The 26,697-nt window shown below is 34.5% G+C and overlaps 1 protein-coding gene across 4 annotated transcripts in view; it reads right to left on the reverse strand.

Annotated features, from left to right (window-relative positions):
- Window positions 1-26,697, reverse strand: part of Vps13b (vacuolar protein sorting 13 homolog B) — an 829,431-nt gene that overhangs the window by 93,804 nt on the left and 708,930 nt on the right. For all 4 annotated transcript variants that reach the window (XM_047551787.1, XM_047551802.1, XM_047551778.1 and 1 more), the window contains exon 40: window positions 3,796-3,992. In XM_047551787.1, coding sequence (XP_047407743.1) covers window positions 3,796-3,992 — 197 coding nt within the window. The remainder of the gene's footprint in view (window positions 1-3,795; window positions 3,993-26,697) is intronic.

Genomic DNA, 26,697 nt, shown 5'->3' on the forward strand with positions numbered 1-26,697 from the left:
AAAGTTCAGATTCATCAGAAGATACCTGATAGGAAACTCAGGGAACTGGGCAGGGTGGCTCAAAGTCTGAGAGCAGTGCCATGACTCCTTTTCCCCTTTCTTCTTCCCAGGGTCAGTCACTGGGTAAGAAACTGCAAATTGCAATTAAGAGCATGTACTCGCTGGGCATCTTCTGTTTGCTATCTAGATTCACTTTCTACCCTTCCCCACATTCCTTCTCTGTCCCTGGAAAAGGACCTTTCTGCATTGCATCAACAAACTACTTTGTCCTCTTTCTTGTCTTGAGTGTCAGTCAGTGGAATGGACCCACACATTAGAATGCAAGAGGGCAGTGAGGTAAGGGTGTACATTTTCCTGGTTCTTCCTCAGTCAGATCTCTGTACATGGTTGTCTATTTACCAAAAATAGCTACGAATAATCACTCTGAGAGTTCTGGGTAACTGCTCTGTCACTTGACTCTTTTAGTCCTAAAGTGGGATAGTTTCCCAGGGTTTCTAGTCTCAAGGTAATATGCCATCCCCTGGCCTCCCCATTCTTCTGTAAAAGGAGTCAGTTTGAGTTGCCATCTTGACAGGGACTGACTGATAAAGGGGGCTTACTTAGGCTTCTGCAACAGGTAGTGAGAATGGCCAAAGACATCCATGATGGAATTAAAATGGATAGCCTCAGAGGGTTCCACAGTTTATATCTCTTGCCTCCATCGAGTGCACAGGAAATAGAAGGGGAAGGTTTCTAAAGATCTATAATATTGTGGAAACTAAGACCAAAGCACAACATTGACTACACTGCAAATAGTACATCTAAAAAGCAATAATCAGTATCAACTCTTTGTTTTTAATACAGATCAGCAAAACATTAGTTAAAGATAATGGAATGAGGGTTGGGGTTGTGGCTCAATGGTAGAGGTGCTTGCCTAGCACATGTGAGGCACTGAGTTCAATCCTCAGCACCACATAAAAATAAATACATAAAATAAAGGCATTGTGTCCATCTACAACTAAAAATATTTTTTAAAAAAGATAATGGAATGTAATAATTAACTCTATCTCCAGTCCTTTGTACTGGAGGCTCCCTGTTTATTCTTCAAAGAATAATAGGCTAATAGAAACAGGCTCGCCTATTAATTCTTCAAAGTCTCAGTTTAGCAAATCTGTTTCTCAAGGTCAAATACACTGTTTGTGATAGAGTCAGAACTTAAGCCTAGGTCTTCTAGCTTGGAATTCTGCTACATATACTTTTATTTACAAACATACAGTGATGCCATTACCATTCTAGCAGCAGACCTACACTGTTGTAATGTCACTTCAATTGTGGGCAAGATGCTCTTCTTCTTCTTCTTCTTCTTCTTTTTTAAGAAATTCATGGAACTTGTTTTTATGAGCATTTTTGCAGTACATCCAATAGTTAGTTGCATATCTTTCTCAGGTCATTGAAAATATTACTTATGATAAGATGATTTCTAATCATAATAATGCCAAGTTTTGGTATACATTTAGATTTATTATGTGACAGAATATACTGGAAGTAACTGAAAAAGCTTCTGTGCAATTTGCTTTTGCAAGAAATTTTTTGCTTTTGTTTTTGATTTTTGGTGCTGAGGACTGAAGCCAGGGTTTTGTGTATTCAAAGCACACTTTCTACCACTGAGCTATACCCTGTCCCTGTACATAATATTGACATTGATATTTTCTTTCTAGAAATTGGATGAAATTTGTTATCCTTTTTGAAAAATATCTTCAGAGTATTTTATTATGTTGCTTTTTAAACTAACTCTTTAATTTAATTTCTCTAATGTCAATTTTTACCTGAGAAAAGAGTAACCTCAAACAATTTAAAGTGAGATCAATTGAGGGGCTGGGGATATGGCTCAGAGCTATAGCACTTGCCTAGTGTGTGCAAAGTCCTGGGCTCCATCCCTAGAACTGAGAAAAAAAAAAAAAGTAAGGTAAATAGTGAAATATTAGAAAAAAATCCAAAATTTCGGGCAAGGACAAAAGATCTGTGATCACAATGTCAAAATATTGTTGAAAAGCATCCTGGATTTGGTTGTCTGTATACATTTCTGCCTCTTAAAGGCTCCACATTTCAATAGTGCTGAGCTTACCATGAAACTAATTGTCATGAATGTTTCAGATTCAGAGGAATTAACCTTGTCTAAAATGGTTCTTTCAATGAAGAAAACGCATTCTTCCATAATTAAAATCAAGAAATTATTTCTAACTTGATACTCTTAATGCAACTCAGAGTTTGAAAAATCAAAGTAATTATCTATAGTTCCACTTTCTGATTTTCCTCATTTCTGATGAGGTAATTTATACTTAGGAAAAGCAATCTATTCATCTGCTAATTCCTCATAGGATTGGTGTTCTTTTTATTGCTGCAATACTTTGAGTAAAAATCAAGATCTTACTTCTCTAATGTATTTTCACCAATTGTGTATTACTAGGTAACATACTAGGAGAGTAACTACTTTTAAGGAGCCCAGACGACCCTGAAATAGAATATACAGAGTACAAAACACATCCCTATCATTAAGCATATAAAGTAATCAACAATGAAAAAGACTCGGGCTACAGAGCAAAAAAGAGGTTATTTTGGTGTGATATGATTATAGTAGGTGTTATTTACTTTCAAAATGTACTTCAGTGAACACATATAATTAATAAAAATAAATACTTTCAAAAGAAAAAACATTTAATTATTTATAATATAAAGTAGAAATTAATACAAAATGGCCTGCTGCGATTATAATATAAGTATACATATGGGCAAAACAGAAAAGAATTGATTTGCAGAGTATTGGAATAGTGAGTATTTTTCTCTACATTAGTGTCAGAATGTTGTCTAAGGGGGAAAAGGGATTGTATAAAATAAATAAAATATGTAAAGCCAAACCCATCAGCAAAATTGGAGTAGAACATTGAAAGCAATGAAGAGTCTTGCTATACATTATCCAAGAAAACTGTCCAATGTTGTGGTTTACTTTCTTTTTCTTGTATTTTATGAGAGCAGGAGCAGAAAAGTTTGGTAGGGTGTGTAAACTAGAAGAGGTGCTGTAGAATAGGTTGCTGAAGCCATTTTCTCAACCTTAAGTCAGTTTATGTGTTACACAGGCAAACACAGGAAATGGGTATAATCTAATCCGTTTCTACCATTAACCAGATGTCCATTAGGAATAAGGAAGTTCCAGGGACACGATACAGAATACCTGAATTCTGTAGCTCTTGAGATTCACTGTGGCCAAATTGACTTTATAGCTGGATAAAACTTTAGCTCTTGAATTTGGTTAGTCAAGCTTTCCTAATGTCTGCAGGTCTGTCTTTTAAAGTTCTTTAAAACCGTTTCAGAAGGAAATACTTCCAAAATTTACCTTTTAGAAGAAAAGAATTCAATTTATTTAAACCTTCCTTTTAATGTCCAGGGTTATCTGAATACACACGGATTACTCTGCCATTAAGAGTCTATTGAGATATATGTGGCTCTTTTTTCTCTGTATTTTTGGCTTCAAGATGACTGGATATATATTTTTTAATTGCTTTTATGCATTTTTTCTTTTTATATTTAAGGAACAAATTCTTAGGAAGGGTTCTAAACAGGGCTATATTATTAGTAAAACACAATTTTTAGTACAGACTGTGAAACATCAGATTTTACCCATCTTCTTATTTGTAGTTCAGGCAGTCGCATGTGCTAAAGCAGCTGTGATACAAGCAAGTGTCACTAGAGAAGAAAAGATGATTTGGAGATTGTTTACTAGTCTAATGCCACTAATGCTTTCATCTATTGTTGAGTTACCTTTGGTCATCAGCTCCATTTTGGTTGCTGTTCAAGACAATTCTCCAAAGATCTGAGGATACCAGTTTCTTCTGGTCATTCACAAGATTGATATCTGGCAACTGCAGTTCACAAACTTTGCTTTCAGACAGACTAAATTCTTGAAATGCAACAAAAACCTTCTGGAGTTCATCCCAGTATTCCAAACTACAAGGAACCTATGTCAGGGTAAAGATAAATTTAGAAGTTATAAATAGGAGCTATGCTTCTGTATATGTTGAAATACAAATTGAACGTTCAATGCAGTTATAACATTAAGACTGTGAAAGGAGGATAAAATTGTAAAAGACAATGGTTTAGGATTTATTTTCATAGTTATAGCACCGTGTTTCTTTATTTTTAAAAGACCCACAACAAAGTCAAAATTTTCTGAATAAAAGAAATAATAGGGACAAGTCCTATAAGGCATTAAGTGTACTCTAAAGCTATAATAATTAAAAGGCTGGAGTAGTAACTTATGAATAAATTAAAAGAACAGAATGAAAAACAGTAAAAGAGGTGAGTACAGATGATATGTTAGTATTCAATGAAGGTGTTCTTTCAAATAAGCTGGGGACAGATGGAAAATGTGGTTGCAAGAAATGGCTAGTTATTTGGTAAAACCAAGGTAGGTCCCTACATCATTCTTTATACAAAAGTAAATTCCAAAAGGATGAAAATAGTAAAGGTTAAAAAACTGAAAGTATAGGAGAAAAATAAGTCAGTTTTTTTTTTTTTTTGGTAATCAGGCAGTATTTCTATGTATGCAATGAAATGCATGAATAGGGAAAAACTATGATTGATAAAAATCAAATTTAAAAAAGTAAACTTGGATAAGACAGGCAATATTCAATGACAGATCAAGGAATATGGGTTCTGATAACAAAGAGTTCTTATAAATCAAGGACAAACAGATAAGCAAGCATACAGAAGAGAGAAGTGTACCTGCCAAGTTCCATGGTCCTTTACTGTACCAAATATCTACTGCATGCATAGCATTCCCCTGGAACCCTTCTGCATCATACTTGTGGGACTTGGGGAGCAAGGAGGAACCAGTACAAATATGAGGATCATGCTGTTCACTGTTCCAAAAGCAATAAAGCTTTTGTTTCTGACCCAGGAGTCTTATGTCTTCTGCTAGCATACATGAAACATTAAAAAGATAACTTACTAGCTTGCATAGAGTAAAAATCCCAGACCCTGACAGCAATTAGTTCACAGAAGAAATATAACAGCCAGTAGACATGAAAAGGTACTCAACCCATACTAAAAAAAAATCCTAATTAAAATAATAAGGTAACATTTTTATTTATTAAACTGGCAGTTTAAGAGACTAATAATTTCAATTTTTGTTCAGGGGTGGAAAAATACTTCTTCACAGTATTTCTGGAGGGTAATTTAGCATACCTATTAAATGCTTATATTTTTTTACCTAGGAAGTGTACTTCTAAGAATTTGTTTTATAGGGATTCCAATGCAAGGACGTGTGTATGCATACATATGTGTGTGTGTGTGTGTATATAAATATATATATATATTTTATGTATCTTGTGTGTTTGTACATATTTACTGCATACAGGAGTAAATCTAATACTATGTATATTAGTAATAAAATTGGAAACAACTCGAATATCAATGGGGGTTAGTTTTAGATCTTCAAAGTGGATTACTATACAACTGTCAAAATGAATAAGGAATATCTATATACACGAACACAAAAAGTACCCAGTATATATTACTATACTTAAAAATATTAATTTAAAAACAAGAACATGGGGGTTGATCCTATTTGTCTTAAAAACAGAGCGAGAGAGGGGCTGGAGTTGTAGCTTAGGGGTAGAGCACTTGCCTAGCACGCATAAGGCAAGGCACTAGGTTGGTTCCAGAGAGAGAAAGAGAGAGAGAGAGAGAGAGAGAGAGAGAGAGAGAGAGAGAGAGAGAGAGAGAGAGAGAGAAAGACAGACACTTGGCACAGATGTGCTTCCTTCTAGAAGCATTCCCTAATGACCACCCTGAGCTGATCACAGCCTCTCCTCTGTCATCTCTATTCCTAGTACAATCCTTTATCACAGAGCTCACTACACTCTGCAATTCCTAACTTACATGTCTGTCTCTTTTATTAGACTCTGAGATTCTTGAGGATAAAAAGTACACATTAATTCAAAATTTATTGTTAGCACTTAACACAGTCTGGAAAACATAGTATGATCTCAAAAAAGTTTCCTGAGTGAACAGATTTCTCCTTAACTTTTTCTGCCTACATAACTGATCCACCCCATCCTACCCTGGTGGTACCAGGCATCAAACCCAGAACTTCATGAATGCTAGGCAAACAGACGTATATCTGATTCTCAATCTTACAATGGCAATATATTTCACTTCCACCTACGATGAAGTTTCTTTTCTTTAAAAAGTGAGTTGAGCATTCACATATGAAGAGATGCTAGATGGAAGAAGGGAGAACAAAATAAATATATGTAAGAGCCTAACAGTGTGGTGAAATAAAGGCACATGTTTTAGATTTTGATAAGTAACATATTCATAGTATTCCATGTTTAGCTATCATTTCTTGAAATTCCCTTTTCTTGCTATTCATGGCATAATTTTCTCTTTCTCTCTCTGGGTCATTGTTCCTATATTCCCTCTCAGTCTAAAATACCTGTACACTCTATTTTCTCACTGTCCAATGTCTTCCATCTATCAAGGACTAAATTAAAAGCTACCTTTCATCTCTCAAGATGGAAAAACTCTCCCTTTTCTGAATACCAAAATTTAAAAATAGGAATCTGTTTCATAGCTTTTATCACTGTATACCTCAAGTTATACTTATTTCTATACATATCTTCCCTGGTAGACACATTCCTTGAGAGAATGATTTCCATTTGGCTAAACTTTGGATTTTTTTTAGCACCTGGCATAGTATATACAACGAATGTTCAAAAAGAGTTGCTGAATGAATAATTCATAGATGAATGAATGAATACATACAAACCAGACTACTCAGCCCATTTCTGGCACATTAAAGAATCTCCACAATGAAGTACAAAAGTAAAAACATGAACTCTGTAGTCAGACTTACTGGGAATCAAATCCTATCTCCATTAGTTATAAGTTCTTTGGCAAATTAATTTTTCTAACATCAGTTTCTATATCTCTAAAAAGGGATATTAACAGAGCTACTCTCATGAATTTTTGCAAAAACAAAGAGCTTAATAAATGTTATCTAATAATTATTTATCCTCTTCATGCTCAAAGAACTCTCCTGAAGGCAACTTTATGTTATGTTGTGACTAGAATCAGGTTAAGTCATAGAGTCCTGCTATTATTTCCTAACAGTGGGTTATCTAAAGAAAAGAAACCTCAAACTCAGATGTTCAGAAATACTGTGACCATAGTTCAGTGAGTTCATCTGCTGCATGCTTGTCAAACTGGCCTTCTATGCATCCTATTATTATTATGTAAAAGAATTTCCTTGTTTAACTTCTCTTTGGATTTCCAGTGACCCTGCCCTTTGGTATAGGAGACTCAAAACCAGGGGTGGAAGAGTTGTGGGAAGTGAGGTATGAACCTCTAACTGGCATATAAGAATCTCAGCGGAAGAGGCAAATGAATTTAGAAAAAGTGACTAAGACACCTGATGGGTTTTTTAGAATACAAATAATGCAATGTAAAGTTCAACATAATCTTTTTGTAGACAGATAACACAGGAAACGGCAAAAAAATATTTGATCCTGGCATTGACTCCAGAAGTTCTATATTAGAGCTAACATACAATAGTTAATGAAAACTTGCAGTCACACTGTAAAGTGGAGTAGGAACTTAAGGAAAAAGAACTAGTTAGTTCTGATGGGGTTGGAATCAGTCTATAACATGGGGAAGTTCACACTGGGAAGTGCTGTGGGAAGCTATCAGGCAATTTAAGGGCAGTGAACGTGAACAGTACCAACATACACAAGGCCCAGGGTTCGATCCCCAGCACCACAAAAAAAAAAAAAAAAAAAAAAAAGTAGTACCAACATAAGTTGGGGGAAGGAAGAACTGTGGGGGCTCAAAAACAGATGTGCAGGAGAGTCAAAGAAAAACTTCATTTAGTTTACAACTTAGGTGAAGCTGACCCTATAGTTATATACTATAGTTGGACAACTCTGAAATTTCAGAAAATAATAGAACACTGCTTCAGAAAAACATCCCAATACATGTTAGTTATGTGTTCAAGGATTTTACTTTTTATACTATATTTTCATTGGTTAATAAAGGGGTATTAATAAATTCACTCCAAAAAAATACCCATTAAAAATTTTATGCCTTAAAGTACAAGTCACACAATTATCCTTTTTTCCCATCATAAGAATATATACTGTCTTCAGTATTTAAAAACAAATGCTAATAATAAGCATAATTAGTATTTTAAAGGTAATTTTATTAAATCATCCAAATATATATTGTATGTGTGTGTGTATAGAGAGCCATAAATTTATAAAAGAAAATAATACAGATAATAATCTTTATGTTATCTTATTTTTCCATCTTAAAAAAAAACAAAAACAAAACACCTCACTGATATTCCACAAGGGATAACATTCAGGTCCTGCCACTTAAATCGAGACTCTATGACCTTGCAATCTATTTAATGACCTAAGCCACATTTCCCTCATTTGTAAAATGAGGGTAATAAAACTTACTTACATTATTTTTAAGTACAATTAAGGATTTTGGACTTTAACTCTTTAGGTCAATGGTATATCTCTGAAGGGTTTTAAATAAAGAAGTGATATAGTTAAATTTACATTTTTCAAGGATTCTGGATATTATAGAGAATGGATTTTAAAAGGTTAAGTATGGATGCCATAAGACAAATTAGGAGCTCTGAGCTAGAAATGGTAATAACTTAGAGGTTGGTGGCACTGAGGATTCTTAAGACATAAAATTAGTAAGTCTAGTTGATTGATCAGATATGAGAAATGAGAGGAAATTATCAAGGATGATTCCGAGATTGCAGGCCTGAGCAATGATGTGGATGCTGATATCAGTTCTGAAATGGGTAAAAGTCTGATTTGTTTCTCTAGGGAGTAGGTCTGTGGTATATGTGGGGTAAAGGAGGGAAGGTCAGAAGTTCATCTTTGGACAAGCTGAGTTGGAGGCACCAATGAGTCTTTCTAATGGAAATACTGAGTAAGAAGTTGGTTATTCCAGAGAATAGCCAAAGGAATTTAACTGTGCTGATGCAAAGCTATAAGGCTTTACCTTTTGTCAGGAGGGCATAATGGAAGGGAAGGCATTGAGGTTTAGGGTATTTATTTGCAGGACAATGTTTTAAGTGATGAGTTAAGAATATAAGCTCACTAAAAAATTATATGAAAACGGTAAGTTGATGGATAGGGAGAAATCAGAGAACTATACATAGGTCAACATATAAAGTATGACTGTAGTGGCAATTGTTGGGTAAGTAGGCTAGAGGGCAATAAGACTGTGAGAAAGATCACGATGCTGTAACAAATGATTTGGGAGGCAGAAAATAGATGATGTCAAGATCCAGGGCTTGTGTGTGGAAGTGAGTGGTAGATGGAATGGAGGAGATCACTGAGAGATGAGAGAAAGGCAGTTTGTGCTGGGTCATTCACATAGATGCTGCTAGAAATGAAGAGGAAGGAGGAAAGTTGTGAGCCAATGACTTTTAGGAATGAGAAACAGTGCTCATAAAGTCAGTGAAAGGCAACAACAAAGAAATGTAAGGATGGTATGATTAGATGGGATGAGGCAAAAAGAAACAGGGATTTGACAGTAGGGTAGAGTCAAGGCAAGTGGCATTGATGAGCAGAGAGAACACCTTACATCTTCTCACTAGAGAACAGGGATGTGAGAAATTAAATAGTCTCCACTTCATGTTGCTGTAAATAGGGTTATAGGGGACACAATTTTATTTAAGGTAATAAAACAGAAGAAATGCTTGAAGAAGAGGGTGCTGGGGTTTAGGGAGCTCATTAACTTTAAAGTAGGTGTTCCAGAGGGCTCCAAGGAAGGGTATGGAAGGTGGAGGAGGAGGGAGGTTGGTAAGACTGGAAAAGAAAGACATTCAAATCAGTAAATAAAAAGGATACATTTTATAGTTTGGGTGGTGACTAGGAAAGTAGGAAGTATTGAAACTGCATTCTGATTTATGAGGTGCAGGGGTGGCAGTATGATTTTAAAAGTAGCCTACTGCTACTTCTTTAAGCCTGGCTTTAATGCCATGTGTTCTCAGACCAGTATCTTAAAGAACTATAACTATTTTGCCAATAAATTCATCGAACAAGGTCTAGTATATAGTATATGCTTAATAAGTACTTTTAAATTAATCAATGTGGGCTGAGGATGTAGTTTGGGAATAGAGCATTTGCCCTGCATGGAAGAGGTCCTGGATTCACTCCCCAGCACTGCCCCCACTCCCAAAAAAGAAATAATAATGAATGAATGAAGATAGTTGCTGAAAAGAGAACAACGTCACCTTCTTTAGCCATCTTATTCTAAAAAGGACTTTTATGTATTTACTGGTTCATCCACTCAAGTCATTTTGCCATTGCATTCATTGTTAACAAACTTCAGTGCATTAATCTTCTGTCTTTCTGTTAAAAGTTGACATTGCTCAGCTAATCTGTAGGTTAGTAGTGACATAATTAAACTAAAAATCTAATGTGGTCATATTATGCTTACAGCTTCATATGGTAGCAATTAATTTTTCTCAAGGAAAACGTTGGGTTCTATTTTGTGTGATCTATTTAAAATAACTTTATTATGTGCTTTTAGGTTTGAAAGAGATGATAGGAATGATCTTTAGTTACATATCTATAACTGAGGATTTATTACTAATGCCTGTACTGAATAACTTGAAGGAAAGATGACTATTCCAAGAAAGTTTGGTTGCCAAAAAATAGTTTAGAAAGCCTGAATATCTAGTACTGAGTCATGGGAAGTGGGAACAAGTAAATTGGTTTCACTGGAAAACATTCCACATGTAACACATGGTACATTTCAAATGACTGTCAAGATTATATATTTTTTTTATTACATTTTGTTTTCCTATCCATTATTTGACAGGACCTAAAAAATTAGCCAGCCATACATAATAAACTGTACTCTAAGCATATGTGGTCTTTGCATATATTTTAGGTTGTATATCTGCCAGTTGGTAAGAGCACATCTATTTTTGCATTTAAAATGTTATTCCACAATTTGTTTCCATCTGATGGCTAATTTGGGAGGATTTGCATGTGTGTTGGCCATTTAAAAATATTTTTGGTACAAAGGATATTTTGGCACTTAATTTGTTTTTATTACTTAGTAGTACTGCCAAGACTATTAGCAGGGTTACAACTGCCCATCTGTCCTTGTGGATGAACAGCTCTGACTTCTTTGTGCAGGGGCTGCTGAAGCTAGGCAATTATGTTCTTCTTCCCATTCAATCCCACTAGACCACCTAGAAAAATGATACAGAAGTGTCTTCCCTGTTGATACGTCCATAATAAAGAGATAGTAGATACAAAGAGAGATCTAACAACTGATGCATCCTTTTAGTCTGCTTCAATTGTCCTTTCCTTTGTCTTATGACAAAATAGGTTAGCTGCCCATGTAGAGTTTATAAATACAAGAGGGTTTCCATTCTGGACTTAGTTATTAAAGTTTAGCTGCAGGAGAGATTACTACCTTCATCACTCCTCCCACATGTCTAGATTTCCCAGGATGCCAAGTCAACAGGTGATTATAACAGAGGGAAGCACAGCTTCCACCACCATCTGGGCTTCTAGAAGTAGCAGCAATAGTCATGGCAGCTGGAGAGGAGAAGGAAGACACTACCTTTTAAACAGCACTTTACACTTTACTAAGATTTTTCTTATATATTATTTTAGGAAAATATTTCCACTTTCAGATAAGTTAACTGTGGGTTCAGAGAAGTTAGGTAATCTGCTCAAAACTACACATTTAGTTAAGTGACAGATCTTTGGCTGTAAATACTGTTCTTTAAACAAATCATCTCTAGATTAAAGAAAAATAGACTCATGTCATTTACAATTTCCAGTTCTGGATTCTTTAAAGTAGAATCTCAGGAAACAAATAATGTAGAATACATTTTGACTTTTGTCATTTATCTCAGTCATTCATAGGTACTTTAATTTGGCAAGTATTTATTTTTTAGCACTTTTTGTCATTTCATTGTGTTCTGGTCTCTACGGTTTTTGATGAGAAATCAGCTGTTAATCTTAGTGTTCTCCCTTATATGTAATGTGTCACTTCTTTCTTATTGCTTTCAAGGGTCTCTGTCTTTTTTTTTTTAGTTGCTTGTTCAGTAAGTTTATTATCTTTATCTGAAAAAACTTCATAGAAAAACTGTTGTTTGGTTTAGTTCTCAGCAGTCCATTCCTAAGGTCTGAGGAAGGAAGCTCTCTTCTTTAGAGATACCTGATCTTTTTCCTGGGCAAGGGACATTTTAGGAGGGTCCACCTCTTCTTTTTAACTTCTCTCTTGGGCTTCTTCTCATAGACTGGATTCTCTTGTATAGCAGAATGAGCTTTCTTACACATCTCCATCATGTCAGGGGTAACACTGTTCTTTATATACTGAGAGAATTGTTTCTTGTAAGCACCTTCATCTTCTTCCATTAGATAACACATATAATCTGCAACATTTTGACCATGATGTGCTTCCATCACTTCTGAAGGCAACTCCTTGCCTTCAGAATCATAACCAGGGAATTGTTTGGTACTGAGGGATAGATAAGGCTCCATCCACAGCTCCCTTCAAGGCCCCAAAGACTTTACTGCCAGTTGCAGTTCTAGCAAGGCATGCATTCAAATGACAGATGAAGGCACCAGATTGATTATCAATGCTTTCCACATTGTATTCATCTCCAATCACCTCCACTTGGCCTTCATAGATCTTGTCCGTACCAAACCTACTGAGAAGCTGGTAGGCCAGCAACAAGCCCGTATAATACGCTGCAGCATAATTTATTAGGCCATCTTTCACACTATATTTTGTTCATGTGCATATGCTGTGCAGATTATCAAATCCCCTTCTATAAGAGCATAAGCAATCTGGCAAATGATATGTTAGTTACATGAACTATCAACCTGTATTTCGGTGTGTTGTACTTATTTTTGTCCCTGGTAACCAAGTATTTCCAAGCATAGTAATCAGTTTTACCCTCTCATCTTCTAAATTTCACTTGATATCTCTTAAAGTGACCTCGTTCTTGACAACTTTAACAAACCCCATCCTGCAGAACAGAGACCCGATCCGTGGCTCCACACAGACCTCAAGATTCTTTGTCTTTTGACAGCTTGAATCTAGGGGTGGGTATCTTTCTTTGAGTTAATGCTACTTGGAGGTCATTGGGTTTCTTAGATGCATAATGTCTCATTAAATTTGACTGAAAGTATTTAGTCATTATTTGTTTAAATATTCTTTGTTCCTCTCCCATTCTCTTTTCTTCTGGAACTCCCATTATGCATATATTGGTACACCTGATGATGTACCACAGGTCTCTTAGGTTCTGTTCATTTCTCTTTGTTCTTTTTTTCTTTTTTTTTCTTCAGAATAATCTCAACTGACCCATTTTCACTTACTGATTCTTTCTTATGTCTACTCAAGTCTGCTGTTTAGTTTCCAAGCGAATTTTTATTTTGGTTATTATGCTTTTCAACTCTGGAATTTCTACTTGTTTTTAAAAATTATTACAGGTTGAGTATACTTCATCTGAAAATCCAAAATGCTTCAAAATATGAAACTTTGTTGACCTAATTCTACAGTGGAAAATTCCACATGCAACTTCATGATGGGTTTTAGTCAAAACAGGCACACAATACAGTGTGAAAAATTATGAAAGATATGGTATAAGATTGCCTTTATGCAGTGTATATATCTGAAATATAAGTAAATTACATGTTTAAACACAGGTCCTGTCCCTAAGATATCTCATTATATGTATGTAATGTTTCAAAAAAGAATCTGACATCCAAAACAGTTCTGGTCCCAAACATTTTGGATAAGAAATATTGAAGCTTGTATTTTTCTATATTGATACTTTCCATCTGGTCAGACATCATTCCAATATCCCCCTTTAGTTCTAAAGACATAGCTTTCTTTAGTTCTTTGAACACATTTCAAACAGCTGATTTAAACTGTTTGTCTAGTAAGTCAAACATCTAGGCTTTATCTTTACATGAGTCACACTTTTTTTTTTAATTTGTTTTTTTTAGATGTTGACAGTCCTTTATTTTATTCATTTATTTATATGTGGTGCTGAGAATCAAACCCAGTGCCCCACATATGCTAGGCAAGCACTCTACCACTGAGCCACAACCCCAGTCCCCACTTTCTTACTTTACTCATAAATTTTTGTTGGAAATTTGATATTTTAAATAATGTAAAACTTTATAATATTAATAACATTAGGTATGCTTAATATAAACATTATTTTTAACTTATTTATAAACAATGAAAATTATAAAAATCAGATTTTGACCCTTCCCCAGGGTTTATCATCATTGCGATTTGTTTCAGTTGTTGTTTATTGATATCTACAAACTAATTTTGTAAGGTCTGATATTTATTGTTGCTATGATATGGATGTTGTTTATCCCTGTGAAGGTTCACATGATGGGAGCTTGGTCACCACTATGACAATGTGGGAATTGGTGAACCTTTGAGAGGTGGGGCCCAAAGGTAGATCTTTAGGTCACCGAGGGCATGCCCTCAAAAAGGATTAAAGTCACTCTTGTGGTACACTGGTTAGTTCTCACAAGGTGATTGCTATAAAAGCCTGAGCCTGGTCTCTCCTGTAGTGAAATATGATCACACAGTTCTGCCTTCACACAATAATTGAGGGTTCTAGTTATGAATGGGTTCAAATGTCCTTTTAAATATAAAGACCACTTTTCATATCAGTTATTTATAATTAACAACAGGAGACACATCCTCAGCTACAGTCCCAGCCCTAGAATCTATGTTTTGTTTCTACTTCATTGTAAAAGTCTATCATTTAATAATGCAATAAAATATAAATGTTTGTAGTCTCCATTGTTTCTGCATATATTTCTTTTTGTATGTATGTGCTTATAAGTTGATTTTGAACAAGGAAAAGAAAAGCTTCTATGCATCTTCAAGTAATAGAAGTTACACCAAAAAAAAAAAAGCCTTGTAACATTGGAACCAGTTGAGAAACCACAAGTATTCAAATGCAGGAAATCATGATTTTATAACATTCTAATGTGATCTGCTCTTGGGAAACAAAGTTAACCAAACTCTATTTCTGAACAGGAAATTTTCAGTGTACAGTTGTAATACATTGTGGTGAAGGGTACAGCTGCAGATTTTTCACCTGTAATGCCCCACTGGTATTGTGGCTTACTGCATTGCATCAAGACTGCCTTCCTGTCCGGAAAACCCTCTAAGTACAAACAAGTCTCTAACTCCAGATTTTATTTTCCCTTGGTATCAGAATATGGTAATTTAAGAGCCCTGAGAAATACTTCTTAGCCTTTAAAAGGAAATGTGTAACATTCTTTTATTAAGATCTATGTTTGGGTTGTTTTTTAAAAAAGCTTAACATATGACCCAGTTATCTTATCAACTGATCAAGCTACCAGGTTTCAAGCAAATGCAGGTGTGTCATATGACATTCTTCAAGATTATATTTTTTCTTAAAGAGAAATAATAAAAATATATTAAGACTTTCTGAGTCAAAATTGCCTCAAAATAGGGCAACTTTACTATTTCAGGGTTTCTTTTTATCTGACTAAAAACCCTAAATTCACACTGTGCCTTGGTCTCATTTCTAACTATTTAGGTATTTTACTCATTTATATCAAACACAGTTAAATGTACATGATATACTTTAAAAGTCAACAAATAACTTGTTCACTTGCAAATGGGTGAAACAGACTTTTCAATTATACTTTTCAATTATACTTATTGAATAGATATTTGTATATGTATCACATGCTTACTTATAATTTAATAAATATTTTATAAGTATAATACTTACTTATAAAATATTTATTAAATATTCCCATGGTAAGGGCAAGATAGGAATATGATGGTCAGCAAGACAGACACATATAATTCTTAACTTCATAGAGCTTATAAAGAAGTAGTAAATAGTCAATTACCTGGGGTTGCCAGCAGTGATTTTAAGTGTTTTTTTAAAATATGCTTTTTCCAGAAATGTACTTATTCTATACTTTTCTGATACATATGAATCTGTCTTTATAATCGGATAGTCTAAATCAATGTGATTTAATTATTTATCAGGGGCAGAGATCACCTTGTAAGTGCATATCAAAGTCCTATCTTTTCACTAGATCTTCTATAAGAGCTGCTGATAAGTATGCAAGAGAGACTCATGTGATTTTGACTCTGACGGAGGTGCTAATGGGAAGAAAAATTACTTGTAGACATATAACAGGAGGTAGGAAGAAGAAAAAGTATGAAAGAAAAAAAAGAGGGGACTGGTACAATCAACTCCTGAGTAAGGAATAGTGTAGCTTTGAAAACAGTAACTTTGTTTGGCCTCTGGTATTCTGGGTAGATAACCTAGGAGAATAAATCTTAGAATGGTCAAAATGGAATTATGTACAATATTCTATAGAATTAAGCACAACCTGGTCCTCTTTCCCCAGACTACTCTTCTATTTTAATACTACATATGTCTTTAGCCATCATCAGCTTGTTTTCATCAGTGTTTCTTGAAATCTCATATAATCTTTCAAATCTACTCACTACACTACCTCTCAGAAAAACAACCTCCCCAAACAACCCTTAATAATCCAAAATAAAAGTTCTTCTGAACTTCTATAACATATATGGTGCTTACAATACTTAGTAATACTATCTTATCTGTGCATATTTCTACATATGGAGCTCCTGTCTGTGAATCTCTATGATTACCTGCTTCTCCTTAATTGTACCCTGTGGCAGAATAAGCACCAATCCTGGATATCTTATATCTTTACTTCTTATCAGACTTATTGGATGGTTTTCTTTGTCATTAGCCTACTTAGAGATCCACCAAACAGCTAATGATAACAGCATGTAAAGTCCAGACTATAAAGAAGATGCAGACAGGGTTTTACTTTAGCCATGATGTTTTAGGAGACAGTCTTGATACATTAAACTAACCTTATTCTATTTCATCTTAAGCTTCCACTTAGTCATGGTCAACAACACCAAGTAAATGTTAGGTACTAGAAATCAAAGAAAATATCATACAAACTCTCTCCTCAAGAAACCCAAAGTAAACGGAAATCAGTAATATGAGCATTCAAAAGGAGGGCAATGTTCCCAGTAAGCTGAGATAGAGGATATTATGGAGAGCTTTGTGGAGGAAAACTGAAGAAACAAATACGTAAAAATAACAAATCCACACATATATAAGATGCATTTGATCTTTTCAGGGTTCATTTTAAGGCCTTCCTACCTTCGAAATATTTCATCATGAATGAATACAAAATACATTTAATTTAAACTAAATGTGAGTTGTTACATTTAAAACATCCATAAATCTGATTGACAAGACATGACAATGTGGGCTGGGGATGTAGCTCAGCAGTAGAGCACTTGCCTTGCTCTACTAGTCTACACAAGGCTCTGGGTTTAATCTTCAGTACAGCGAAAAACAAAATCATGCACAAAAACAAAAAGAACAAAATGATAATGTAACTGGCACAAACCATAATGTACTCTCTGTTTAAAAATGGATATGTATTTCAATGTAAATGCCCAAATGAGAAAACATTTTTTTGTCATTATTGTGTATTTTAAATTTTGTTCATGACATATAAAACTTCATAGAATTTTGAAAAATGTTTTTTAAATCTGATAAATAAATATGAGCAAAGTGTACAGTTTTTTTTAAACAATCATATTCATCAGTGACCATTTTAATACTGTAGCCCCAAAGTGGAATGCAAAAAAAAAAAAAAAAAGTAGTCAGGCACATATATGATATATAGCATCACAAAGAAACAAGAAGGTCTCTAACATTGTCATGATTCTTTTCCTATTGTCTGTCATGTTAAAGTTGCCTGAAATAATGATTTTTAGTAGTTCAGTGTGAATTACTCAAACCTTAAACTTAAAAAGACTAAAAAGAGTAGCCATAGGGTGTTAGAAAACATCTGCTTACAAACCAACTGAACATACCAAACCACAGTTTGTCCACTTAGTTTGTTTTTAGGCTTCAGGTAGCTAGGGGAACAAAGAATGCTCTCATACATATCTATAATTCTCTAAGTCTTGCAAAATCTTCTCTTAGAAAATCTAAGAAGAGGCAAATTTCCTGGACTGTAATGACTAGCTATTTCTTCATGAATTTGCAGATAGAATTTCTGGCTGTACTGACCACCATTATTTGGTGGTGACCTATGTCCTATTAAATGGATCATCATGTAGAAAGAATGTAATGTGGAAAAGATGAGTTTTGGGAATGTGTTTGAGACAATTTAGTTAAATTCATAATGTCATATGTTAAAATAAAAGCTACAGACACCTAGTTTCCTGTTTAGGGGTATGAAACAGACTATTTGTGGGGTATTTTTCCCTTAAGATTCATGGAAATGAAAAAAATTAAAGTGTAAAATACAAAATAAACAAATAACCTGGATAAGGATGACAACAACCCTGTCAACAACCAGTGGTACCCATAGATACACTTAAATTTGCACAGAATAATCAGGAACTTTCTTGATTATTACCCTCTCTTATTCTTTTCACCTGGTCCTGCTACCCAAAGGGGGAAAAATATTCTTAGAACAAGCTGCTCTTCAAAAAGCAAAAAAGAACCATAAAGAAAAAAAATTCTCCCTAATATAACCAATTTTAAAAGTTTAGGATGCAATTAAAAAATGGCATTAATTTTAGAGATTTTTCCCCTCACTAAAAAAAAAAAAAAAAAGCTTACTTAAAAATACAAACATTTTGCCATGTCTTACATAATTACACAATATTTTAAAGGTTTTAGGTTCTATTTATAATTCTTGACATGTAAAAACTGATAATTGGAAAGAGCAGCAGAATGATTTTATTTGTGATAAAAGAATATAGGATTATAGATTCTCTATAAGGTAAAATCTGGCACGGGTTTGAGGAACTCAGGGCTGGCTGCATTCACTTGAATGTAATGAACAATCCCCCTGCCCCAACTATTTATCCCCAACTAGAACCTCACTTAACAGTTTGATCTAAGTATTTTAAAGAATTTTTTTTTTTTTTTTGGCTAAAAGTCAAATTCAAGACTTTTTTTTTTTTTTTTTTGGTATAACAACATATCTATTTCTAACTTCTGGCATGCTTTTCTCTTTGGATCCCATCCCTGACAGACATCTGTATTTTGTAACTTTTCCTACATTCTGGCTCTGAAGACACTTTGAGTTCTGGCCCAATAATCCTCTTCTGTTTGAATTCATTAGTGTGAGAACGAACTTCAGGGCTGAAAAGGATTTTGGGAGGTCATATGAACATCAACTTGCTGCTCTGGACAAGATAAACTCCAAACCATGAAAACAAAAGATGTGTAAACACTTGAAGAAAATGTGTTATAATGCAGTTTTTTATTTTATATAAATGGTATTTGGTGAACACCATGACTTTCTATAAAATGAACTACCATTGTTTCTATAAAATGAGCTTACATTGTTAGCTCATTAAAGGGACATTTAATGCTGGAATTGCTTTGAGTACTACTAAGCTTATATGACATTAGCATCACTTTACTAGAAACAGTACAAATGCAACTGATGTCATTTTCATTCAGCCTGGTTATAGTTTACTTTATCCATTTCTCAATGAATGTTCTCAAGGTTAACTTTTCACAAAACAATTCCCCAAGTCTACATAACTGGGTCCACTTACTTACTGTATGACTTGAGAAAATTAATTTCTTTATTTCTAGTTTCCTTACCTATCAAACTATAGTAATATATGAAATGCACAAGATTTGGGGAAGAACAAGGCAAAAAAGATAGGTAAATTGTCAATCATAACTTCTGACATGCAGAAATGCTCAATAAATGCAGGTTGCCTCTTTTAGTAAAAAATACAATGAAGTTACTTTCTGGGGTTTGGGGAAACTGCTGACAAACCATGGTACACATCACTGGGTGCTAAAACCACTATTTAAAAGGTTGATGGGGACTTTATAATGATAGGTGAGACTGAAAACACCTGACCAATTTTAGCGTAAGTGACATAAATAGGCATATGTGCCTCTGCCATAATGCAAAAGGATACCTAGGAGGTATGTTTTAAAAAAAAATTCAACTTATATCTAATTAAGCTTCTATAACAACAATAATGTTACAGAAAATATGGTGGATAGAGGAACATGTTTAAAAATATTATAAAGATACAATGAACCCACAATTCAAAATAGGAAAAAATTTCCAGGCCAAATGATCCAATTATTTCAGCAAATAAAAGGCATGGTGCGGGGTAGACAGGAAACCATTATAGCATAAAAGAGACTGAAGAAACATATCATATGAACCACAGTGGGATCTTGATTCAGAAAAACCTACTCTAACAATACAGTTTTGGGATAACAGGAGAGAATTAAATATACACTAAATTTTATGTGCATAAGGAATCACTACTTTTGTTGGCTCTGATAATAAAGGTAAAATGATATGATATCTGAAACTTCTTTTACAATACAGCAGAACAACAATAACATCATTAATAAAAACTGAGGGATACGAATAGGAAAAGAAGAACTCAAACTATTCCTGTTCTCTGATGATATGATTATATACTTAGAGGAACCAGGAAATTCCACCAGAAAACTTTTAGAACTCATAAGTGAATTCAGTATGGTAGCAGGTTACAAGATCAATGCTCATAAATCCAATGCATTTTTATACATAAGTAATGAATCTTCAGAAAGAGAAGTTAGGAAAACTACCCCATTCACAATAGCATCAAAAAAAAAATAAAATACTTGGGAATCAATCTCACAAAAGAGGTGAAAGACCTCTACAATGAGAACTACAGAACACTAAAGAAAGAAATTAAAGAAAACCTTAGAAGATGGAAAGATCTCCCATGTTCTTGGATAGGAAGAATTAATATTGTCCAAATGGCCATACTACCAAAAGTGCTATACAGATTCAATACAATTCCAACTAAAATCCCAATGACGTACCTTACAGAAATAGAGCAAGCAATTATGAAATTCATCTGGAAGAATAAGAAACCCAGAATAGCTAAAGCAATCCTTAGCAGAAAGAGTGAAGCAGGGAGTATCGCAATACCAGATCTTCAACTCTACTACAAAGCAATAGTAACAAAAACGGCATGGTATTGATACCAAAATAGAAAGGTAGATCAATGGTACAGAATAGAGGACACGGACACAAACCCAAATAAATACAATTTTCTCATACTAGACAAAGGTGCCAAAAATATGCAATGGAGAAAAGATAGCCTCTTCAACAAATGGTGCTGGGAGAATTGGAAATCCATATGCAACAGAATGAAACTAAACCCATATCTCTCACCATGCACAAAACTTAAACTCAAAATGGATTAAGGACCTCGGAATCAGACCAGAGACCCTGCAGATTATAGAAGAAAAAGTAGGTCCAGATCTTCAACATGTCGGTTTAGGACCTGACTTCCTCAACAGGACTCCCACAGCACAAGAAATAAAAGCAAGAATCAATAACTGGGATAGATTCAAACTAAAAAGCTTTCTCTCAGCAAAGGAAACTATCAGTAATGCAAAGAAAGAGCCTACAGAGTGGGAGAAAATCTTTGCCACTCATACTTCAGATAGAGCACGAATTTCCAGAATATATAAAGAACTCAAAAAACTCTACACCAAGAATGCAAATAACCCAATCGACAGATGGGCTAAGGAAATGAATAGCCACTTCACAGAAGAAGATCTACAAGCAATCAACAAACATATGGAAAAATGTTCAACATCTCTAGTAATAAGAGAAATGCAAATCAAAACCACCCTAAGATTCCATCTCACCCCAATTAGAATGGCGATTATCAAGAATACAAGCAACAACAGGTGTTGGCGAAGATGTGGGGAAAAAGGTACACTCATACATTGCTGGTGGGGTTGCAAATTAGTGCAGCCACTCTGGAAAGCAGTATGGAGATTCCTCAGAAAGCTTGGAATGGAACCACCATTTGACCCAGCTATCCCACTCCTTGGCCTATACCCAAAGGACTTAAAATCAGCATACTACAGAGATACAGCCACATCAATGTTCATAGCTGCTCAATTCACAATAGCCAGACTATGGAACCAACCTAGATGCCCTTCAAATGATGAATGGATAAAGAAAGTGTGGTGTATATATATATATACAATGTAATATTACTCAGCCATAAAGAATGATAAAATTATGGCATTTGCAGGCAAATGGATGAAATTGGAGAATATCATGCTGAGATAAGCCAATCTCAAAAAACCAAAGGACGAATGATCTCGCTGATAAGTGGATGATGACACATAATGCGGGGTGGGAGGGGTTAGAGTTAGGGTTAGGGAGGGGGGCAAGAATGGAGGAAGGAAGGACTGTATAGAGGGAAAAGAGGGGTGGGAGGGGTGGGGGGAAGGGAAAAAATAACAATGAATCAAACAACATTACTCTATGTAAATTTATGATTACACAAATGGTATGCCTTTACTCCATATACAAACAGAGAAACAACATGTATCCCATTTGTTTACAATAAAAAAAAAACAAAACTGGTGAAGAAGTCGGGCACGATGGTATCTGCCTATGTTCCCAGTTATACAGGAGTTTGAGGCAGGAAGATCCTATTTTCAAGACCAGCCTGTGCAACTTAATGAGACCATGTCTCAAAACAAACAAACAAGCAAACAAACAAACAAACAGGACTGTGGGTGTAGCTCAGTGGTACAGCATTTGCCTAGCATGTGTGAAATCCTGGGTTCAAACCCCAGTAAAACACACACACACACACACACACACAAACATGCAAGGAGAAATTAGATGTAACAAGGACAACTGGATATTGGTAATTACCAAGATGGGTGAGAGACTATTCAAAGTTAATTATACTAATCACTCTACTTTCATTTACTATATATTTGAAATTCTTCATGATAGAAACTTAAAATTCTTTTCAAGGGAAATTATCAAAAATTTTTTCAACTAAAATCAATTGAATGGGTTGGAGTTGTGGCTCAGTGGTAGAGTGCTTATCTCGCATGAGTGAGGCACTGAGTTTGATTCTTAGCATCACATATAAATAAAAAATATACAGGTCCATTGACAACTGAAAATATTTTAAAAAATCAATTGAATAATAGAAGTTTATGTTAGGAAATAATACCGTAAAGATGCATATCAAAGAAAAAAAATTTAAAATTTAATTGAAATTTCCCTCAAGATGAGTTTATGAATCACATTAGAATGATAGAGTTCATGTAACAGAAATAATTGTGATGAAACCATATTTATAAACTGTACAAAAGGCCCAATTTATATTGGATCATTAAGAAAAGAAAAAAAGAAAGTCTAAGAACTAAAACAAACATGATAATACTAATATTAATATTTTATTTACTGGTCTGTGTTGATTATATTAATATGATAGTTTATAAAGGTACTTTTATGTGGGATGACAAATAATTAGTGAAGATTTTTTTTTTTGAAGATTTTTAACATGGTATATAAATTTTAGAAAGTTCAAGGAAATGCTTAGAAAGAATGTAGGGCTATGTATAGAAGGAGTCAAATTTACAATAGGATAAATTGTGGTAAAGAGTCTTCAAGACCATTTTTATTCTGAGTATACTAATGATACACTAAAACAATTACTAAGAGTGGTTTACATCAACATTTATCTCAGAATTTCCTTAATGTACTCAAAAGTTGTAAAAAAGAGAAAAAATTCAGTAATTTGTATCTTTTTAGATTTTTTTAAATGAAATAGGAAGGAACTTTGAAAGCTTGCTATTTTTACAGATATACTGTGATTTAGATAAAAGGATCCTGATATTGATAGTGTTTGAAATTCAGCATTGAAATGACTTTTCTGGGTTGGGGCTGTAGCTCAACGGTAGAGTACTTGCCTAGTATGTGTGAGACACTAGGTTGGCTCCTCAGCACCACATAAAAATAAATAGATAACATAAAGGCATTGTATCTATTTACAACTAAAAAATTATAAAAATATAACATTTTTGAAAAATAAATTATTTTCTTCATGAAGGAAAAAATTGTCATGATAAAGGTTAAAAAAATAAGATTAATAAAATCATTGTTTATATTTAAGGAATGGTTAAGGTTGACTTTACAAATATTTCTCCAAGGCTAAATAATTTTCAATCAACAAATATAAGATAAAACTGTATGTTTGTTTCAACATCACTATAATAAAATGAAGTTTGAGCTGTGCTGAGAGTCATGATGATAACAAATTCTCTGAGAATCTTAGTTCAGCATATATATATATATATATATATATAGTGAGACTCCAAAGAAAACCACATCACTCATCTTTCTTCACTTTAAAAATGACCTCTGTTGAGTATTTTCATAAATAGTTAAAAGAGGCTATATTATGTATTGTACATTAGCAAACCATTTCAGCCCAATATATGATGTAAGAGAACTGTTAATAAGAAAACACACTTACCAGAATGCCTTTCAATAGAAGCCTAAAATCAAAGTATGATTTAGTTGCTTTGGCAGCATTCTGCGTATCTCAACTCAGTGATTTGCCACCATGTAGCTAATGAAGCAGTGAAAAAATGATTGCCATCTGTAGTTCCTTATTTATTAAGTCTACTCTTTCAAAATAGTATGACAGCAAGATAGAGAAAACTGTCCAACACATGCTTTTGGCTTAGATCAATTTAAAAAATACAAGAAGACCCTGTCAATAACTAATAGTATAGGAAAAAAATAGAAATCAGAATATTATTTTATAATTTTAAACATTAATAAAATACATTATAGAGTAGAATATGGAATTCAGGTGGGGGACAAAAGGGGATTTCAAAAAACTTTTGTGATTGGGGAAGGGAGGCTGCTGCTTTGGGATGATACTAAAGATTGACAAGATTCAAGAACCACTGATCATCTATGAAGGTGTGTTTCAGGAAAGACATCTTCAAAATGATGCCCCGAAGGATCTCAAATTCAATAAGACAGACTTGTTTATCAGTCCAAAGTATATACCCATCCCTTTAGTTAAATGGTAGATTCAGTAATCAGAATGCTTGAGATGGAGTTCTGGCTTTGCTATTTACCCATGGTATACTCTTGGGAAAGCCTTAGCTTCCTTATCCATCAAATAAGAATAATAACAATGTGTGTAACGTAAGAATAAGTTTTTGTAGCCTGAGGATTAAGTGAGATAATTATGTAAAGCTATTAGCATAATATCTAATAAATGGGGGAAAGACTACCATGGTTGCCTGGTGTCTAAAACTCTCCAAATCAGCAATGTCCTCAAAGATGTTATATTCACTGCTTGCTTCCCCCCGACCCCCGAGTCAACAATATGTTATGTTTGCAGGCACGATGCTCCTGATCATTCCAATCTTCCTGAACTTTTCACATTTCCTCACACTGTAGTCTCCTATGCCTTCCACTGTGACCATTCCTTTGTTGATTCCTGTATTAGTTTCCTAGGGCTTCCACAGCAAATTACCATACTACGTGGCTTAAATAACAAACATTTACTCTCTCACTATTCTGGAAAGCAGGAATATGAAATTAGGATGTCAGCAGGACCATGATCCCTCTGAAGACTCTAGAAAATAATCCTTCTCTGACTCTTCCTGGTTTCCAATGTCTCCCAGCAATCTGTGGTGTTCCTTGGCTTGCAGCTGCATTGTTCTAATCTTTGCCTCTGTCTGCACATGGTCTTCCCCCCATTTGTCTGTGTCTCTATTCAAATTTCCCTTGTCTTACAAGGATACTAGTCACTGGATTATAGCCTTCCTTAATCTAGTATGACCTCATCATAACTTAATTACAGCTGCAAAAACTGCATTTCCATATAAAGTCATACTTGAAGCTTTCAGGTAGAAATGAATTTGGGGATGATACTCTTCAACCAACCATAATTCCTAATCTGGACGTAGTAAGCTTTCTCTCTCATCTTTGACCTCTTTACTCCCTCTAACTGTGACTTCTATTTCACTTGGATGGGTTCACTTTTTACTTCTATGAGTCTGACTCCCAAAACTGTTTCTTAAATAACTCTGACTCTTCTCTGCCCACAATTATCAGCCCAGATTTCCAAATTTCTGATAGGCATTTCTACTGTGATTTTCCCCCTGAAATCTTAAATTGTAAGTGTTCAATGCAGAACTTATTATCTCTTCCACACGCCTGACTGTTCCATTTTTCCTGACATTTCCAGTCCCCATTAATGGTGGTGTTCTATTCGTTTAGTCACCCGGCAGAGACCAAAAGAGTCATCTTTAATTTTCCTTTCCCATTACTGGCTAGGTCCAGGCATTGAAATCTGTTTATTCTGCCTCCAGCTGTCTATCGTACATTAATTTCCTCCTTCCTCTTCCAACTGTCATTCTTATCATTTCTGAGTAATTGCTATGCACTGTGAACAGGTCTCCATGCATCCAACCTATAGTATCCTTTAATTCATCCTTTCCTGTGTAATTGGCCATGGCTGTTGCTTAGCTCAATAACCATTTTAATCACTACCCTCATAGAATAAAATTCTTTGTGAAATAAAGTTCAAATGTCTCAGTGAATCTTACTTTAAATCTTTTTTCCCTAGCTCATATCCTACCATATTAACTTCTTTCTCTGTGCTTTGATTATAACACTTGCTATATTCTGCTGCATAATCATTGTGAATGTATTTGTTTCTTGAAACTTAGAAGATTCT

This window comes from Sciurus carolinensis, chromosome 1 (genome assembly GCF_902686445.1).
Source record: "Sciurus carolinensis chromosome 1, mSciCar1.2, whole genome shotgun sequence".
Taxonomy (NCBI): Eukaryota; Metazoa; Chordata; class Mammalia; order Rodentia; family Sciuridae; genus Sciurus; species Sciurus carolinensis.